At 64.9% G+C, this 17,754-nt stretch overlaps 1 protein-coding gene across 1 annotated transcript in view; it reads left to right on the top strand.

Annotated features, from left to right (window-relative positions):
• FAM178B (family with sequence similarity 178 member B) overlaps nucleotides 1-17,754 on the top strand; it is an 85,773-nt gene that overhangs the window by 9,821 nt on the left and 58,198 nt on the right. Inside the window, exons 5-9 of the mRNA XM_058278121.2 lie at nucleotides 1,104-1,211; nucleotides 6,475-6,627; nucleotides 12,055-12,160; nucleotides 14,272-14,347; nucleotides 16,259-16,264. Of these exons, the coding sequence (XP_058134104.2) occupies nucleotides 1,104-1,211; nucleotides 6,475-6,627; nucleotides 12,055-12,160; nucleotides 14,272-14,347; nucleotides 16,259-16,264 (449 nt within the window). The remainder of the gene's footprint in view (nucleotides 1-1,103; nucleotides 1,212-6,474; nucleotides 6,628-12,054; nucleotides 12,161-14,271; nucleotides 14,348-16,258; nucleotides 16,265-17,754) is intronic.

Genomic DNA, 17,754 nt, shown 5'->3' with positions numbered 1-17,754 from the left:
TCTCGCCTGCCCGATGCGTGCCAGACGGGGTCTTTCAGCTCCCACTTGTTCCTCTCTGTTCGAGGGGAGCAGGCAAAGCCGAGGCAGGCAGCTGGCTGAGCCGGCAGGCGTGAGGCCCCCATCCTACCCCAGCCTCCCAGGCAGGCTGTGCCCGCTCCCCAGAGCCCCCCATCTGTTCGCGTCTGCCTTGCGCAGGCAGTGGAGGTGATGGGCACACCCGGAACTGCAGCTCGCGGACAAGTTAGCGTCGAAGGCCGGGTCTGGAGGGGAAAGCCAGATGGCAGAATTGCCCGGAAATCCCTTAGGGGGTGGGGGAGGCGGGTGACAGGACGCCAGGTGACGCCGTCAGCCTGAGCGAGGGGCCGCTTCGTGCGCACCCTGGACGCCCGGTCCTTGGGCCGGCACCCTCCCCGGGCCTCGGCACCCGCTCACGCTGCCCCGCGGTTTTGCTGCGCGTGAAGGCGGCACCGCTGGGGCTCGGGTGAGCAGGAAGGACGCCGCGCGCTCTGCTTTCCTCGGGGTCAGGAAACGGGTCGGGGCCCCCAGGGGCGGGGGTCAGAGCCGCAGAGGCCCGGGGGTGGCAGGAGCGGACACGGGCCTGGGTGCGGGGACGGAGACGGCCCGAGCAGCTTCTTTCAGCCCTTTGAAGACAACCCACGATAAAAGGCAGGCCCCTTCCCAGGGCGCTGGCCACAGGCCCCTGCGTGGTCCCCTCCTGAGCCTGCTCCTGCCCCGGGAGGGGTGGGCCGACCTGGTCCTGCCCCAGGAGGGGTGGGCCGACCAGGTCCTGCCCCAGGGAAGGGTGGTTTGACCTGCTCCTTCCCCGGGGGAGGGGTGGGCTAGCAGGGAGGGGTGGTTTGACCTGCTCCTTCCCCGGGGGAGGGGTGGGCTAGCAGGGAGGGGTGGGCCGGCCTGCTCCTGCCCCGGGGGAGGGGTGGGCTAGCAGGGAGGGGTGGGCCGGCCTGCTCCTGCCCCCAGGGAGGGGTGGTTTGACCTGCTCCTTCCCCCGGGGAGGGGTGGGCTAGCAGGGAGGGGTGGGCCGGCCTGCTCGTGCCCCAGGAGGGGTGGTCTGACGGGCCGCCTGCCTCTTGTTTGCCCCACAGGGAACAGGCCTTGGAGCAGGAGCGGGAGAAGCTGCTTCTGCAGGACTGCACCCAGCTCGGCTCTTTGCACCCCAGTGAGGACGAAGTGGCGCTCACACCCGAGCACAGGTGGGGACACAGAGGGGACACAGAGGGGACACGGAGGCGAGGGGCCCCCACACGGGGCGGGGTCCCAGCATGGGCATTTAAAGTCGAAGGCTTGGGGCAGAATCTGGACGGGCAGTTTGTGAACGTTAACGCTCCAGAGCCGCCGCCTCCCGTCAGCCTGGCTCAGGGATTCGAGATGTCCCGTCCCCCGCTGCGGCCGCTCCAGCTGGGCCTGTGATGACACAAATCGTAAAGCGCGGCCCTGCCCCGGTCGATAGCTTCACAGGACCCCCGTGTGATGAGATCGCCCTTAGAGGGGGCATGGCGGCCGCGGGGTTTTCGTGTCCCGTCTGGAAAGAGAAGGCAGCTGCTGCCACGGCTGCTTCCCGGGCAGGGGCCAGGCTGCCCCGATCCAGTGGCCCTGGCTGGAGGGAGGTGGGCGTGTCTCAGGGGTGGGAGCTGGGGGACCTCTGGCTTGGGACACCTGCTCCCACGAGCCAGCCCGGGGTCAGGCAGGCCCTCGCCCGCGTTCGCCCGCTTTCCGATACGGGGCCTGAAGTGGCAGCAGGTGAGTTAGACCCAAGCAGCTGCCGCGGAGGAAGGGCAGTTTAGGGTCAGGGTGTTAGAGGTCAGGGGTCAGGGGAGGCCTAGGCGAGCGGAGGGAGCCAGTCCCGTGGGAGGCCCTCCTGGGGGTCTGTGGGTGTCTGGAGCCGGCTGGGGGGTGGGCGCGGCGTTGGGGAGGTTGGGGGTGGGGGCTGGACCCCCGAGGGAGCTGGCGGCCACTGCCCTGACACGGGGCAGAGCGGGATCCTCTGACCGCTGTGCTGAGGACGACTGGGGGACGGGGGGTGGGGCAGGCGGCGACAGGGGCAGGAGCCTTGGCGGTCGTCCAGGAGGTGGGGGGAGCCGGAGTGGGGGGCAGGTGAGATGCCCGCGGACCTTCTGGATGGACTTAACAGGTAGAGCGGACAGGATTTGCTGACGAGCCAGGTGGGGAGGATACGGGGGTGGGGGCCCCAAAAGGGGCTCTGCGGCTCTTGGCCTGCGCACCTGGAAGGTGGGCGCTGCGTGTAATTAACTGGGGGGTGACTGGCACCTGGGCAAGTGGAGGGAGCCAGCCCCGTGGGGGGCCTTCCCGGGGTGCCGGGGGTGCCTTGGGCTGGCCGGGGAGGGCGGCGTGGGATCGAGGTTCGTGGGGGGCGCCCGGAGCTTAGACACTCTGCCGTGGTGGAGGTGCGGGCTGGGGGCCCCCACACCCCGATGACGTCACGGCCCCGCGGGGCAGATGGCCCAGGGGACCGGGTGGGTCGCCGTGAGGAGGGTCAGTGCGCCCCGTGCTCCTGACTCAGGGTCTGGTGCTGAGGATGGAGCGGTCACGGCGACCTTGGCTGGAAGGTTGAGTCGACCCCTGGCAGGACCGGAGTCGGGGCAGGGGAGCACGGGGGAAGGGGAGCCCCGGGGAGCCAGCTGCAGCGGGCCGGACGGAAGTGGGGCGGTGGGCTGGGTGGGCTCGTTTCGGAGGCGGGGGCAGGCCCGCACTCACATGCTGGTGGCGGTGACCAGGACAGGAGGAGCGGCCTGCGGGCCCCGGGGGCCACGGTAGAGCAGCCGAGCCTCTCCCAAGCCGGGCTGCGCTGCTCAGTGCTGGCCCACGCGTGCTGGGCGGACTCCGGCACCCACTCCCGGGCCTGGGGTGGCACCTGCGCCTCCCCTCGGTAGCCCAGGGCGGCGGTGCTTGTGGAGCGCCGGTGAACCCGCTTCCCCTTGAGGACCTGCGGGTGGCAGGCACCGCAGCCGCTCGACCGGGGATCAGCAAACCTCTTCGGTGAGGTTCGTGCGTCGCAAACACAGCAGGCTCGAGGGCCCAGCCTCTCTTCCTAGCCGCAGGGGTCCACTGTCGCGGCGTGAAAGTTGCCGTGGACAGGTCGACCATGGACGGGCTCTGCTCCAGGAAAGCCTCATTCACGCAAGAGGTGACAGGCGGCCTTTGGCTGGGGTCCGCGGGCAGCTCTGCCGCCGAGGCAGTGCCGGTGTCCACGGCGGAACCTGCCTTCCCCTGGCGTGGCTGGCAGGGACCTCCCGCACACACCCTGCGGTGGGGGCCTGGGAACCTCCCCGGGAGGCCGAGGAAGGGCAGGCAGCAGTTTCTTCTGGTTTATCAGAAGGGGCAGTGGAGGCGGGGAGCTGGAAGACAGGGGCTAAAAGGCCCCCAGACACGTGCCGCGAGGTAACACAGCGGTTCTCTATTTTTGAAGATTTATTTTTTCTCACTCTCCCCGCACCCAGTTGTCTGCTCTCTGTCCATTCATTGTGTGTTCTTCTGTGACCTCTTCTATCCTTATCAGCGGCACCGAGAATCTGTATCTCTTTTTGTTGCGTCATCTTGCTGTGTCAGCTCTCCGTGTGTACAGCGCCATTCCTGGGCAGGCTGCACTTTTCTTTCGCGCTGGGCTGCTCTGCTTACCGGGCGCACTCCTTTCGAGTGAGGCACCCCTACGTGGCAGGGCACTCCTTGCACGCATCAGCACTGCGCATGGGCCAGCTGCACACGGGTCAAGGGGGCCCTGGGTTTGAACCCTGGACCTCCCCTGTGGTAGACAGACGCCCTAACCACTGGGCCAAGTCCACTTCCCCAACAGCAGTTTTCTAAGGTGGGACCCTGGGCCTTGGTCTCCGGGGTCTCTGCTCTCGGGATAGCCCTGAAATTCCGCTTGCACAGCCTTCTTAAAACCTCTACAGCAGGAAGGGCTGATTCCAGCTCTTTACTTCTCTGCTGAGTATGCTCAGGATTCAGGGTGTTTTGGAATTCTCCACGCAAGGGGAGTTAACTGTGCGGCCAGCTTAGGATAAAAGGCGTTTCTCGCTTTGAAATCACTGATAATTTTCCAGGCACGTGACGTTTTGAAGCAGTGGGCTGAGAAAGCCTTTTTGGCAACAGGGACTTTTTTCTGTCGCTGCTTTGAGGTGGTGGTTTTGATGTGGAATCGTTTTGATGAGACTCTTCAGCTTTCTGCTTTAAAAAAGAAGTGACTGATGTACAAATGGGGCCAGGAGAGGCAGCGGGGGCGGGGGGCCGGGGAAGGGGTGCATTGGGAGGGCGGGGTGGGGGCCACAGAGTCATTTACTCACCACCACCACCCAGGCCCACCGAGCTCAGAGCGGGACATCCGCTCATGCTGGAAGAATCTGCCTGAGTCTTGACCAGACAGCTCCTCAATTCTCTCTCAAAGTTCAAAGACCTTGTGTGCAAGCTGGGGAGGGGGGATGTCTGAAGCACCACATCATCCTTGTCCTATTGCAGGCTGCCCAGGAAGCCCCCAGTTAGGTCTGTGCAAGTGGTCTGGGGGCTTAATCATGCACATACATTGTGTTTAGGAGCACAAACGTCCCTTTCAGTGCTACTGTCAGCGACAGGGCTAAGTCTCCATGGCAGACGAGCCTGCTTCTTTTTTTTTTTTTTTTGAAGATTTATTTATTTCCCCTTCCCCCCGCTGCCCCAGTTGTGTGTTATCTGTGTTTATTTGCTGCGTCTTCTTTTTTGTCAGCTTCTGTTGTTGTCAGCGGCACGGGAATCTGTGTTTCTTTTTGCTGCGTCATCTTGTGTCATTTCTCCATGTGGGCGGCGCCATTCCTGGGCAGGCTGCACTTTCTTTGGCACTGGGTGACTCTCCTTACAGGGTGCACTCCTTGTGCGTGGGGCTCCCCTATGCAGGGGACACCCCTGCATGGCAGGGCACTCCTTGCGTGCATCAGCACTGTGCATGGGCCAGCTCCACACGGGTCAAGGAGGCCCGGGGTTTGAACCGCAGACCTCCCATGTGGTAGACGGACGCCCTAACCACTGGGCCAAGTCCGCCGCTGAGCCTGCTTCTTACCAGCTTTTAATAGTTTGTACATTTTTCTTATCTATAACAGCAACATGGAAAGCAGTAGATAACCTGCATGGTTTTTTGTAAACCCATAGCTGCTCTAATAGTTTTTCAAAGGAAGAATAGACACAAAAAAAAGTCAAGCAGCAAAGCAGTGAACAAAACAGAAAATTACTTTATCCTTTATTTGGCTGTTTGCTGAGGCTGCTGGCAGAAGGCCAGAGAATTAGAATCCCTCATTTCTCCTGTGATGGGCAAGGGGCCTTACCTGGGCTCATGGGCAAGACAGAGTGACAGAGCCTGCTGGCTGGGAGATTGCCAGCTACACAGCTCCTCCTGCAGAGCTAGACAGACCGACCGTAGCAGGAGCCCCAAGGGCTGCTCCCCTCTGTGCTCACCATGCAGTGGGCCAGCCGGGGGGGGGAGGGTGGGGGGAGGCAGCAGTGCCCCTGGCCTATTTCACTTTGCTGCTGTTAGACATGCATTAGTTTGCCACAAAATTCAGCAATGCCTGAATTGCAGTAAACAGGAAGTATCTCTTCTTCCTTCCCCACCCAGTCCTTCCCTAGACGTAACCTGGCCTCCAGGTTGGTGGGTCTTCCCAGACAAACATGAACATGGGTGCTGTGTATAGTTGTGGGTGTATGGGTGTGGCCGTGGGTGGGTTGTGTGTGGGTGTGTTGTGTGTGTGCGGCTGTGTTGTGGGTATGTTGTGGGTGGGTGTGGCCATGGGTGGCTATGTATTGTGGGTGTGGCTGTAGGTGTTGTGTACCGCTGTGTGTATGGGTGCATGCGTGCACTTCTCTGCAGCTTGCCATCTGGCCCAGCAGTGCTGTGGTCTTGTGTCCCTGTCAGCCCCTCTGGCCAGTGGCGCGCCACCTCCGGAACCTTCCGAGCTGCCTCCCTCCCCAGCACTCTCAAAGGTCCTTCAGTCCTGAGAGTGTCCCCCCTCCCCAGCGTCCCTTCTCGGCCCTGGGGCGATGCTGGCCTTGCTGCCCACCGGCCCCTCCTGCCCCTCTGCCCTGTGCCCCGACAGCCCCCACCCGCCCTTCTGGAGCCCAGGCGCCTGCCCCTGCCGCCTCTCGACCCGCAGCCCCGCCCTCCCACATCTCCCACTCCCCCAAGTCACCCCGGCCCCCCCAGCGCTGCCCTCCTGGGTCCCGGCAGCGCCCCGTAGCAGCCTGCCGCTCACCTGCCCACGGGGACGGCGGTGGTTCCCACCCTGTTCCTGGCTCACCCAGCAGACGCGCAAGTCCAAGCCGGACCGGACCGAGGCTCCTGGACGCGGGTGGAGGGGCGCGCGGCCGGGTGGGCTCTTCCGCTGGTCAGCCCCTCCCCGCCACCACCACCCACTCTCGGCGGGGGAGGGTGCCGTCCACCTGCTGAGGCCTGGCCCCCTCCGCTTGCCCCGCCAGGAGGCTGGTGGAGCGGTTCTCCGTGTCCGAGAAGGTCATCCCTTCCGTCCACCCGGGCGAGGCCGTGTTCCTGCCCAGGCCCCGCCCCCCGCCGTGCAGCCTGGATACCTCACACCTGACGCCACGGAGCCACCTGGAGGGGCTCTTCCTCAGGTGAGTGTGCGAGGGGCCCGGCGAGGCGGCCCCCAGGAAGCTTCCGGGGGGTAGACCAAACAGCCACGCGTGCCGCCTCCTTTAACGTGCTACTTGAGCCGCCTGTGCTCGTGAAATCCCACCCTACAGCCCATATCAAAGCAGGATCCGTGCGGGCAGGTTGCCTTTTCCTCCCCCGCGCCAGGGCCGGGGAAGAGCTTTGGTCTAACTCATCATGCCTGGCGCTGACGTCGTCCCCATCAGCGCCAGGGCACCTCCGGGGCCGTGCGGCGCGGTTTTCCAAAGCGCGTCGTCTTCGCTTCCGTCCGCCTCTGCCAGGCCCTGCCTTCCGAGCCTGCGACACGCTAACGCTGCAGCGCGTCCCCAGCACAAGCACGCTCCGTCGCTGTCGGGCTGCGCCTGGCCCCCCCTCTCCTGGGGCGTCGGCTCGTGACCATCATCGCGCAGCCGCTGGCGGCGTTGCTTGGTGAGGGGCTCTTTAAAAAAACAGCAATGTCCAACACCTGAGACTACGAGAGAGCCGGTGGGACTCAGTACAGCGGCATCCCCCGGGGGCCCACACACTGGCGCCCTGCGGGGCTGGGGGCACAGAGACCCCTCGCCCCACCGTGAGCCCGGAGCAGCTGCCCCCACGGTCGTCTCCGGGCACATTAGGAGCAGAGCACAGGGGTCTCGTTTCTTTCTAACTGACCAGGGCGTTCTTACGTCTAGTTCATTCATTCATTCTCAGTCCATTTTGTCTTGTAACACTTAGGGAACACTTAGAGTTTCCTTTACAACTTTTAATTATGGAAAACTTCAAGCACATGTAGAAGCACATGTACTTCCTCGTACCCACCCCTCAACTTCTACAGTTATCAACTCACAGCCCATCTTTTCACCTCTACCCCTATCCACTGATACCACCCTCAATTCATTTTGAATTAATACAATTAAATGTATTGATTGTAAACACATCTCAGACGCATGTAACTTAATCTGTAAAAATTCAGTTTGTACCTATAAAAGGGCTTTTTAGGCATAGCTTCAATATCAGTATTATAATCCACTTAAAGGAAAGTAAGTCCTTAATATCGTAACATCAGTCAGCGTACAGACTCCCCCGGCTGCCATCTGCGTGTTTTGACAGGCTGACATGAGAATCCCAACGAGGGCCAGACGCTGCGACTGGACAATACGGCTTAAGGGTGAAATAAGACAGCATTACGTGGATGCCCTAACAAATTTAGCCATTTTCCTTTTTTTTTTTTTCCCAAATGGTTTTGTGGCAGAGCGTATTCTCCTACATAAATATTTGTCTGATGATCCGGAATGTGTTCCTAGATGGGAGGTGACAGACCTGCGTAAATGAACGCCATGAAACTGAGAAGGTGTCCTTGTACAAGAGCGAAGGGGGAGAGGACGGCGGGGACGAAGGACAGGGACAAAAAACGGGCCGGACGGGAGGCGCGGCGGGAGGAGGGAGGCTCGGCCTGGCTCCGTGCCCGCAGCAGGTTTTCTGCTGCGGACACGGTGGCTGCAGGACCAGATTGACAGATGAGGCAGCCCGTGGAGCGGAGACGCGGCGTCCGCGCGGCCCTGCCAGGTGGGGCCAGGTGGGGCCAGGTGGCCGCCCAGCTTCCCTGGAGCCGCTTCCTGGAGGCAGCCCGCGACCCGCGGCAGGGCCTCCCTCTGGCAGCCCCAAGCCCGTCTCTAATTTCTTACTGGTGCAACACGAGAGCGGGACTTACTGGTCGCGCGGGAATTATCCAGTTGCATTCAGCCAAAACGTGAAAATTGAGGCAGAATGAAAGGTATCTGATCTCTTAAAAATCTTGGGGTTCAGTTTCTTGCCTTACAGAAAGTTCACACTTGGTGAGATTACAGGAAATTTTTATTGTCCTCACTAAACTTTTCTCAATTTTCTAGTTTTTCTTTTAAAGACAAACATAGGGTATTCGTTACTAGAAGAAAAAAGTGAGTGTGGTTTTCTGTGTTCACCTCTTGGACTGGATTCACTTCTCCTAAAACCTTCACTAAGAGGAAACTTGCTCCCCACCGGGCACGGGCGAAGCAGGCGGTGGCCCTGGGAGAGGCAGGCGTGGCTCGTGGCTCGAGGCTCGAGGCTGCGTCCCCCCCGGCTGGCCCTCCACGGGTCGGTGTCAGCTGCCGCTCCAGGAGCCGAGCCAGAGGAACTGCATTCAGCAGCCGCAGACCTGCGACGCCGGCCATGCCCTGCGCCCCGCCTGGCCTGTGTGACAGGCGTTCGGGGGGCCCAGCTCGTTCTCCTGCCTGGACGCCTGAGCAGAGAAGCACCTGGAGATCCGTATACAGGCCCTGTGCAAAAGCAAGGCACCGACGCCAGCGGGGAGGGTGGTAGCTGCCTGTGCGGACCCTTCGCAGCCTTCCCAGACCCAGAGGCACGTCCCGCCTGTGGGAACATACATCTCCGCAGGCTAAGGGTGCTTTGGCCACCCCCATGTCTGGTGGGGATGGCCGGGTCTCCAGTGCCATCCGGGACGTGGAGAGAGCAGCAGATGGGGACGGAGGATGCCTGGCACGTCCTTGGTGAAACAGGGCTGCCACGTGGCCCAGCGGTTCCGCCGTGGGCACCCACCGAGGGAACTGGAGACGCCCGTGCCCGAGGCACGTGTGCGCACGTGTTGGTAGCCGCGCTATTCAGTGGCCAAGAGGCCAAGGCAACCCGATGTCCAAGGATCGAGTGAATAGGCAAAAGAACTGAAGTGCTGACCTGCGCTACAGCGTGGATGGTCCTCGGCCACACGAGGCCACGTGAGGGGAGCCATGTGGGGTGTGGTTCTGTCTGGGTAAGCGGCCGGAACAGGCAGAGCGGCAGAGATGGAAAGGGATGGAGGCTGGCTTGGGCTGCGGAGGGAGGGGAGAGGCGAAGGATGAAGGTTCCTTCTTAGGCGATGGAAACGACCTGAAACCCGGTGTGGGTCTCCTAACAGCCCTTGACTCGTACGCGCTGCGCCGCGCACCTCGGAGAGCCCCGGCGGCCCCGGCCCTTGTTCTGCCATGAGCCCCTCCTCTTCTAGCACCCCAGGCTGGAGCGGGGGGCAGAGAGATCCAGCAGTTATGGAGCGTGGACGGGCCGTGCCGCCCAGGAATGGTGGGTGTGCAGAGGCACCGAGCGGGGCCGTTGCTGGACGACGAAGGCCTGACCAGCACGGGAGACTTGTTTGCCTTTGACGGAGGAAGGGAAGGAAAGGGCGAGCAGGGGCGGGTGCTGGCCTTCGTGCACTCCGTTCTCCGGGCAGGTCGGGGGCTCGTGGGCCGACGCCATGCAGGCACTGCCCTGGGTGTCTGGCCCCTGCAGCGCCTTGGGACGCCCGGGCCTCGGGGACTTGGCCCTCGGGGACTGCTGTCCGTGGAGCAGAGCGGGCGCCTGGGGGAGTTGCAGCCGGGCGGCCGTGCTCCCGGGCTGGCGGCCTGTTTTCTGTGCTGCCCTGTTCAGCCGACTCCTCCCCCGCTGCCTCCTCTCCGGGTGGTGAGGGTGGGCGCAGCGGCTGCCTCTGTCCTCAGCTGGGGGTCAGCTGCGTCCTCCAGGCAGCACCCGAGATCCGTGGCAGGGCCCCCCCCCCGGGGACAGCGGGGGCTGACCACCAGCCCGCGTGGCCGTGGAGGCCCTGCACCCCGGCCCCGCCCACGTGGAGGCCCTGCGCCCCCATCCCGGGGTCCTCAGCCTTCTCCAGGTGCCTTCTCACCCCTTGCCTTGACTTCACCACAGGAAGAGGTGCCCGCTGGGCCCACCCCCCACGTTCTTGATTTATGACCGTGCGTTTGATTTTCTTTCTAGTTGTGTCACTGTCCTTTTGGTGCATCCCTTTGTCACGTGTGGTGAGGCACAGGTCTGGGACACCTTTTTTCTTTTTTTTTTTTTTTTTACCAGGAGGTCCCGGGGATCGAACCCTGTCGTCCGTATGGTAAACGGGAGCCCAGTTGCTTGAGCCTCTGCCGCTTGCCTGCCGTGGGTCTTTGTGGACCTAACGGTGGCCTCCGCAGCCTGAGCGCGCCAGCCCCAGCGCTGTGCGGGGCCTGCTGGGGCCACTTGGCTTTCCGCCACCTCCAGGCGCAGCAGCCCTGGAAGGCCGGCCTCGGGCGCGCAGTCCTGCTCTCGCAGGCGCGACTCCTCCAGCAGGAGCTGCACCCAGAGGGGTGGCAGGCAGGAGTCGTGGGGGGGGGGCGCTCCCCTGGAACTGCAGCTGGAGATGGGCGCCCCGAGATCGCGTCCTCCACCAAGGACAGGGCAAGTGCCCTCCGGCCCGACGCCGTGCGCCCGTCCCCGTCCCCTCTCAGGGCCCCGGGCAGTTGGCGGGGTCCTCCGTACTTTCGTGGGTGCTGTCTGGGTGCTGGGGGCGGGCAGGGGCTCGGGGTCCGTCCTCGCAGGCTCCCCTCGGCACCCGCGGCCGGCCAGAGCGCCAGAGGCCTGGTGAGCACCGCTCTGCGGGCGGGAAGCTTCGCCAGGATCAAAGCCGCTCTCCACACCCGAACGATTTAGGGCGGGAAAAGCCTTTTGCAGATTTCCTGGACGCACTCAAGAAGACAGCAGTTTGGCTCGGAGGAGGATCTTTGTTTTGGAGCGTTCTGTTCCTGGCAGATTAAGTACGATGTCTTCTTGAAAACTAGGTTGGGCTGACAGCCCCGGGTCATGGCTGTGGCTTCTGGAATGTTCTTTGCGTGGATCTGGCCTCTGCCAAGAAGAGCCGGCAGGCAGCTGCTCCCTCGTTTCCCAGGACCGTCGGCATCGGCCTTGCGTCCTAGCGGAGGAGTGTTTCCAGGGTGGACGGGGGGCTCCGGCCCCAGACCTGTGTCTTGGGGAGACCGGGAGCCCGTGAGGGCGAGGGGTGCAGCCCACCCCGCTAAGGTGAACGCCGGTGCCCCTCTCACCGGGGTCCTGCAGCCACAGGGAAGGTCCCGTGGCCCGTGCGACCGATGCCCGGGAGGCCGTGGGCGAAAGCCCCCTCCCAGGGCCAGCGAGCCGCGCAGGGCTCCCCTCCCACCCGCGCCACGGCCGGGCGGGGCCACGGTGCCCGCCGCGGCCCCGCTGGCTTCCGAAGACGCTCCCTGGAGCCCTTTGTCCCTTCCCTCCCAGCACCTCGCCGCCCGGCCCCTCTCTGACGCCCTCCCGGCTTCTCAGGTGTCGCCCTTGTTGCAGAAAAATCAGAGCCTCGGCCCACGCGAGACGCTGGCGGTGGGCCCCGCCGGTAACCCTGCCCACCCGGGCAGCCCCACGCCACAGGCGGCGCCCGCCCTCTCCCGCCTCCCTGCCGTCGAAGGCGAGGTCGCGGCGCGTCGCCCGCGCCAGGGGCGCCCACTGCCCGTTCGGTTGCTGGCGCCGCGGAGGGTGAACCGTGGCGTTGGGGTGTGAAGCCGGGGCCGGCCCCGGGCCACGTCCTGCGCCCTGACCCGCCTCTTGTCCCGCAGCTCCCCGCCGGCCCAGCAGCTCTCCTTCCTGCGCAGCGGCCTCCTGGGCAACCTCTACCTGCAGGCGCGCCGCCACCCCGCGCCCCTGCTCCGATGGCTCTTCCAGGTGAGGCGCGGCCGCCAGGGGGCGGGAGCGGCCCGGCGGGGCCGGAGGGCAGCCCCGGGCGGCGGCGCTGAGCGAGGAGGCGCGGGCGGGCCCGGCCTTGCCTGCGGCCCCTGAGCTGGCCGCGGAGCCTCCCACGAAGCCCCGGGGCCCGGCGTCCAGGTGGGCTCGAGGGTCCACCCCAGCAGCAGGACCCGGCAGAGGGCCCAGGACAGCCGCCGCCGCCCCAGGGCTCAGCCCAGGCCGCGGCCGGAGCCCCTGCCCTGGGGGACGTGTCCCCGGCCGGGAGGACCAGCCCCGCAGAGGGGCTGCCTCGGGCCCTCTTCTGCCCCTTGGGGCCCTCTGCATGGCCCTCCCTGCCTCGCGGTGGCCATCTCAGGGCCCTCGGGGGCCGGGGAGCAGGGACAGGCGGGCCTTTCTGCCCTGGCGCCTGCGCAGCCCCTCGGCTCCTTCCCCGGCCCAGGACGGGGTGCAGGTGGGTCCTGGGAGGCACGAGGGCGCGGCCCCCCAGGCCCGGAGGCGGGCACCCTCCCTGCCTCCATCCCTGCCCCACCCCAGAGGCCGCAGGGCAGCGCGGCCGCCGCTCCCTGCTTCTGCCCCTTGTGCCTCGGGTCCTCGCTCTGTCACCTGAGCTGGTGGCATCGGGTGAAGCGAGCGGATCCCGTCACTGCTTTCAGGGCGCCCGGGCTCCCGGGGGCGCGGCGCCGGCTCTTAGCTCAGAGGCCCCGCCCACGGCCTTCAGGAGGGAGAAGCAGAAGCCCCCGCGCAGGGCCGGAGCGCGTGGGCCGAGGGGTCTCCCAGCTCCGCGGGGCAGGAGGCGGCGGGAGACGCCCCCCACAGAGCAGGCGCCGGGTGCTGCCCGAGCCCGGCAGGCGCCGGTCTAAAACCTCACTCCCGCAGCCTGCACGCGTTTCCACCCGTCAGCAGAGGCTGGCGGTGGCGCTGCTGAGCCTGGGGACGGGAAGGCACTAGGAGGGCGTCCCAGGAACACGGGGGGCCACCGCGGCGCCCTGCGTGCTTCCGACCCCTGCGCCACCGTGAGCTCTGGATGTGGGCAGAAGCCCGGGGAGGCCTCCGGGCGGTGCCCAGGAAGGCGCAGGGGTGGCCTGTGGGGCCCAAAGAGCGGGAAGGCAGGGCGGAGGCAGTCCCGGGCCCCAGCGTGGCCCTCTGCCCCCTCGACGCCCCGGGCCCCTGGCCAAGCGTCGAGGCGCTGCGCATGAGCACCCAGCGGGGAAAACCTCCTCGGCCTGGAGGCCTGAGTGGTTACCCCGGATAGTAGAGGGCAGCCGGGTGAGCAGGACCGCCAGATCCTCGACTATCTCAGAAAAGGATCCCGAGTCCCCACAGGCCCCCAGTCCTGCCGTGCCCCCGGGGCTTCAGCGGGTTGGCACGTGGTGGGTGGGCAGCTTTGGCCTCAGGGCCCGCGGCCTCTGCCGGTTCACCTGTCGCTGAGCCAGGAGAGCCTCGCCGGGGCAGGGACGGTGGGCAGAGGGCACTGCCCCAGGTGCGCCCCCGACAAGCTGATGTTTTGTTGGGAAGTAGCCGAGTGTACAGCTGTGGACCCCTCAGAGCACGAAGGGAGAGAAGGGAGATTCAGAGCCCCTGGGGGTCAGCTTCGTGAGGGAGGAGCTGAGCCACACGGCAGGGCGCTGGGCGCGGGCCTGACCCTCCCCAGGTGCCCCGGCCTTGGGCCCCCAGTGCCGGCGCTGCCCCCCTCGGGAGGGGCGTGATCCCGAGTGGGCGTTCCCTGCCTCCGCGGGGTGCCGGGGAAGGCCTGGGCCGGGGGCCGCAGCCCTGCCGGCACCCCCCGTCCTGGTCCCCTGGCTGGGTTCGGGACTCAGGAGTGCTTGTGCTTGGAGAGCGTGCCTGTGGCCAGAGGAAGCGGGGGGCCGGGGGACCGAGGGTGCCCGCCAGGGAGCGGGAGGAAGGCAAGGGGCCGAGACGGCCAGGTGGCCACGGCGACCGGGCCTCAGTCCCACGTTCCGGGGCGCAGCCGCGTGGCCTCGGGGCCGTGGCTGGGCCCCCCGCGGGGCGGCCATGGCACTTTCGCAGGCCCAAAGGGCACCATGGCCTGCGGTCCTCGGCAGCCGCGCCTCGCCGCGCTCTCTCCCCAGCTGCTGACGTGGCCCCCAGAGACGTCGTCGGGAGCCTTCGGCCTCCTGTGGGACCTCAGCGTGGACTGGCTCTTCCGTCAGGCCGGTCAGTGCGGGGGGCGGGCGGGGACGGGCGCTCGTGTCGGCCGGGGCCCTGCCCATGGAACCCTGCCTGCAGGCGCTGCGCCAGCCGGCCCTCGGCACCCTCCCCTGGCCTCGGCATCAGCGGGCCTGGCCAAGGCCGCCCTGGCCTCATGGACACTGGGGCTTCCGGGGCAGCACGAGGGTGGGGGCAGCTGGACAGTTCACCCCACGCTCTCCCCAGAGCCTCGTTGCTGGGGGGTGGGGGCTGCACGATCCTCCACCTCTGATGAGCTCCTGGGACCGGAATCACCCCAGGGGCGGTTCTCGATGCTGTCACCCCACTGGTAGCCGCCCTTGGCTGATGGGGCACCGCGGAGCCCTTTGGCCAGCCTGGGCTGTGGCGAGACCTCAGGTCTGGCCTCTGTGGCGTCGAGGGGCGATTACTGCCCTTCGTACTTGAAGATGTTGAGGGCTCCGCCAGAGTGATTTGTTTTCCTTTTGTGGCTGCGTCCCTCCCAGCCCCTCATTCCTACCTGAACCCAGACGCTCTGGCCCCCAAAAATATCTGGGACCCGCTAAAAGCAGCTTACGGCAGACGGGGCGGGGGACCCCTGGGGCCCCACGAGGTTGCCTCGCGCCTCCCCTGCCCAGGAGAGGGCGGAGTGGGGGGCCGCCTGCCAGGTGGGCATTCCAGCCCCCACGCCAGGGCTCCCAGTGGCTCGGCCCCCCGGGGGTGGGCTCTGCAGCCCGCCTGCCCCTCGGGGCGCAGAGGCCGCCCTCGTCCCACCCCTCTGCCCTGGGACACATCCCCTGCGGGGGCAGATGTGCCTGCCCACTCCCACCTGGGGTCGGGCCCTGGCGAGAGCTGACCTTTCCCCGCCCGGCAGGAGAGAGGGGCCCCTGCCTGGCGCGGGGACCGCAGCCCTCCTGGGAAGAGTCCAGGGCCGGGCCCTGAGCAGAGCCAGGTGCCCACAGAGTACCTGCCAAAGGCCGGGCTCAGGGGACGCCCGGCGGGCCTGTCCAAGGCTGGCGCACGCATTGCTAAAAATTCTCCATCTCCTGGCCTCCCTCCTGGGAAAAGCGGGGAGGCTGGCTGTGCGGGCGCGCACCGCCTCTCTTGGGGCAGGGGACGCTGGCCTCGGGGCCGACAGGTGTGCCCCAGGTGAGCAGGGCTGAGGGGACAAGGCAGCCCCGGGCTCACTGGCGGCTGGCGCGGGTGGCCAGTTCCTTCCCCGGCCTGAGCAGCGGCACCAGTCAGCTGTGCAGAGCTCCTGGGTGCGCTCAGAGGGCGGAGTTTTCTGGAACGGTGCCGTCCCTCACCGCCGGGAGGGTTTGTTGGCTTCCTCGGCAGGGCCACGACACCTGCCTCCTGCACTCACACACCTGGCCAGGTGGCAGAGGGGGAGGGGGCTGCTGCCCTCGGGTGTTGCCAGTGGGAGGGGCCGAGCTGAACAGTTCCCAGGGAGACAGGAAGAGTCATCTGCCAAGCCCCAAACGGGGAGTCCCGGGAAAGGGAGTTACCTGGAAGAAGGTGGGGTCGGGGCCGGGGAAGGGCTTGGGGAAGTGAGGGCCGTTGAGCCCTTTCTCCAAAGATGTGCAGGGCGGGGACCGCAAACTCAGGTGCCCGCGCGACCAGGTGGGATCTCCTGCCACGTCCACGGCGGGCGTCTCTACCCGGATTTGGCCAGTTACAGCCACAGTGCTGCTAGAGCACTCCACGTAGTTAGAATGTTCTTTGATTGTAAATAACAAAAACCTGACCAAGTGATGTGTTATCCCATATGACAAGGAACATAGAGGGGTGCTTCCAGAGCACATGCAGCAGCAGATCAGGACTCTGCCTCGGCTTCCTGACTGCCATCTTCACTCATGGGTGCAAAAAGGCTGCCATAGCTCCAATCACCGCATTCTCATGAGACGACAGTTCAAGGTGGGGAGGGGGAGGGAGGGGGCTAGGAGGTCGTCTCGCACTTTTCTCTGTTTTTCGTCCCAGCCTTCAGAACCCAGAAGACTCACTTCTCCAGCCTCCTTTCAGATACTTGAATTTTTAGTGGTGGAATTTCCTCCAGTTCTTTTCTTTTTTTTATTTTAATAGTTTCTGTTTCTGTCCTGAGACTTCCTATTCATCCATTCAGTATGAGCATATTTTACCCCCTTAGACACAGTTACAACAGCTGCTTTGAAATCTTTGTGGTCAGAACAGCTGGGTTCTCTACTAGATTAGATGGGGAATTCACTGTGAAAGGGAGCAATTGTTTAAAAAGAGCCAAGAAATCCTTCCAAATGCTGGGCCCTTGGAGGGGCAGCCCTTCCCCCCGTATCTCCTTAGGACACGAACAGAAACGGTCGCATAGAATGGCTTCCTGCTTGCAGCCTGGCGGCCCGCGCAGCCTGGGACTCCCGGAGGGGCCGTGCCAGGGGGGGCCCGCGCACTCACGCTGCTGAGGGGCTGCCACCACGCGGGCCGCCTCGTTCTGCTGCAGCCGCCGGAGCTCACCCGTGACCTTGGCTCCCGGGGCCTCCTTAGCCCGGTCCTTGCAAGCGCCAGCGGGAGGCTCATCCCCTGGGGTGGTCGGACCTGCTGTCCCTGTGCAGGCACCTGGACAGACAAACCCGGGTTCACCTAGCAAAGAAGGGGAGTCCAGCTCTCGGACAGACAGACAGCAGAGCCAGCCACAAGCTGGACTGCGAGTGTCCATGGACTCTAATGCCGTTAAAAACGCCACTGTGGGGAAGCAGACATGGCCCAGTGGTTAGGGCGTCCGTCTACCACATGGGAGGTCCACGGTTCAAACCCCGGGCCTTCTTGACCCGTGTGGAGCTGGCCCATGCGCAGTGCTGATGCACGCAAGGAGTGCCCTGCCACGCAGGGGTGTCCCCCGCGTAGGAGAGCCCCACGCGCAAGAGTGCGCCCTGTAAGGAGAGCTGCCCAGCGCGAAAGAAAGTGCAGCCTGCCCAGGAATGGTGCTGCACACACGGAGAGCTGACACAGCAAGATGACGCAGCAAAAAAGAAACACAGATTCCTGGTGCTGCTGCTAAGGATAGAAGTGGTCACAGAAGAACACACAGCGAATGGACACAGAGAACAGACAACTTGGGGGGAAGGGGAGAGAAATTTAAAAAAAAAAAAATCTGAAACAAGAAATGTCACTGGGGCAAGCCCCCTGCAGACAGTATTTGCCTGTGGGCCCTGGTTTCCCACCCTGGGAGCAGGGTCTGGGTGTGAAGAGGTGCACGGGAAGCAGGGTGGTGGGGCCTGAGGCGAGGAGGCAGGCTCCCTTGGGGGGAGAGGGACCCAGACCCTGGAGATCTGGGGACAGGTCTTAGAGGACAATGGGGGCCACCGCAGGGACAGTGGAGCTTGGTCAGTGTCAGGCAAGGCAAGGACAGAGGGTTTTCTTAGATATAATTCGCACAC

This window comes from Dasypus novemcinctus, chromosome 17 (genome assembly GCF_030445035.2).
Source record: "Dasypus novemcinctus isolate mDasNov1 chromosome 17, mDasNov1.1.hap2, whole genome shotgun sequence".
NCBI classification, from domain to species: domain Eukaryota; kingdom Metazoa; phylum Chordata; class Mammalia; order Cingulata; family Dasypodidae; genus Dasypus; species Dasypus novemcinctus.
The sequence above is the reverse complement of the archived record's forward strand: the minus strand, read 5'-3'. Positions and strand labels throughout refer to the sequence as shown.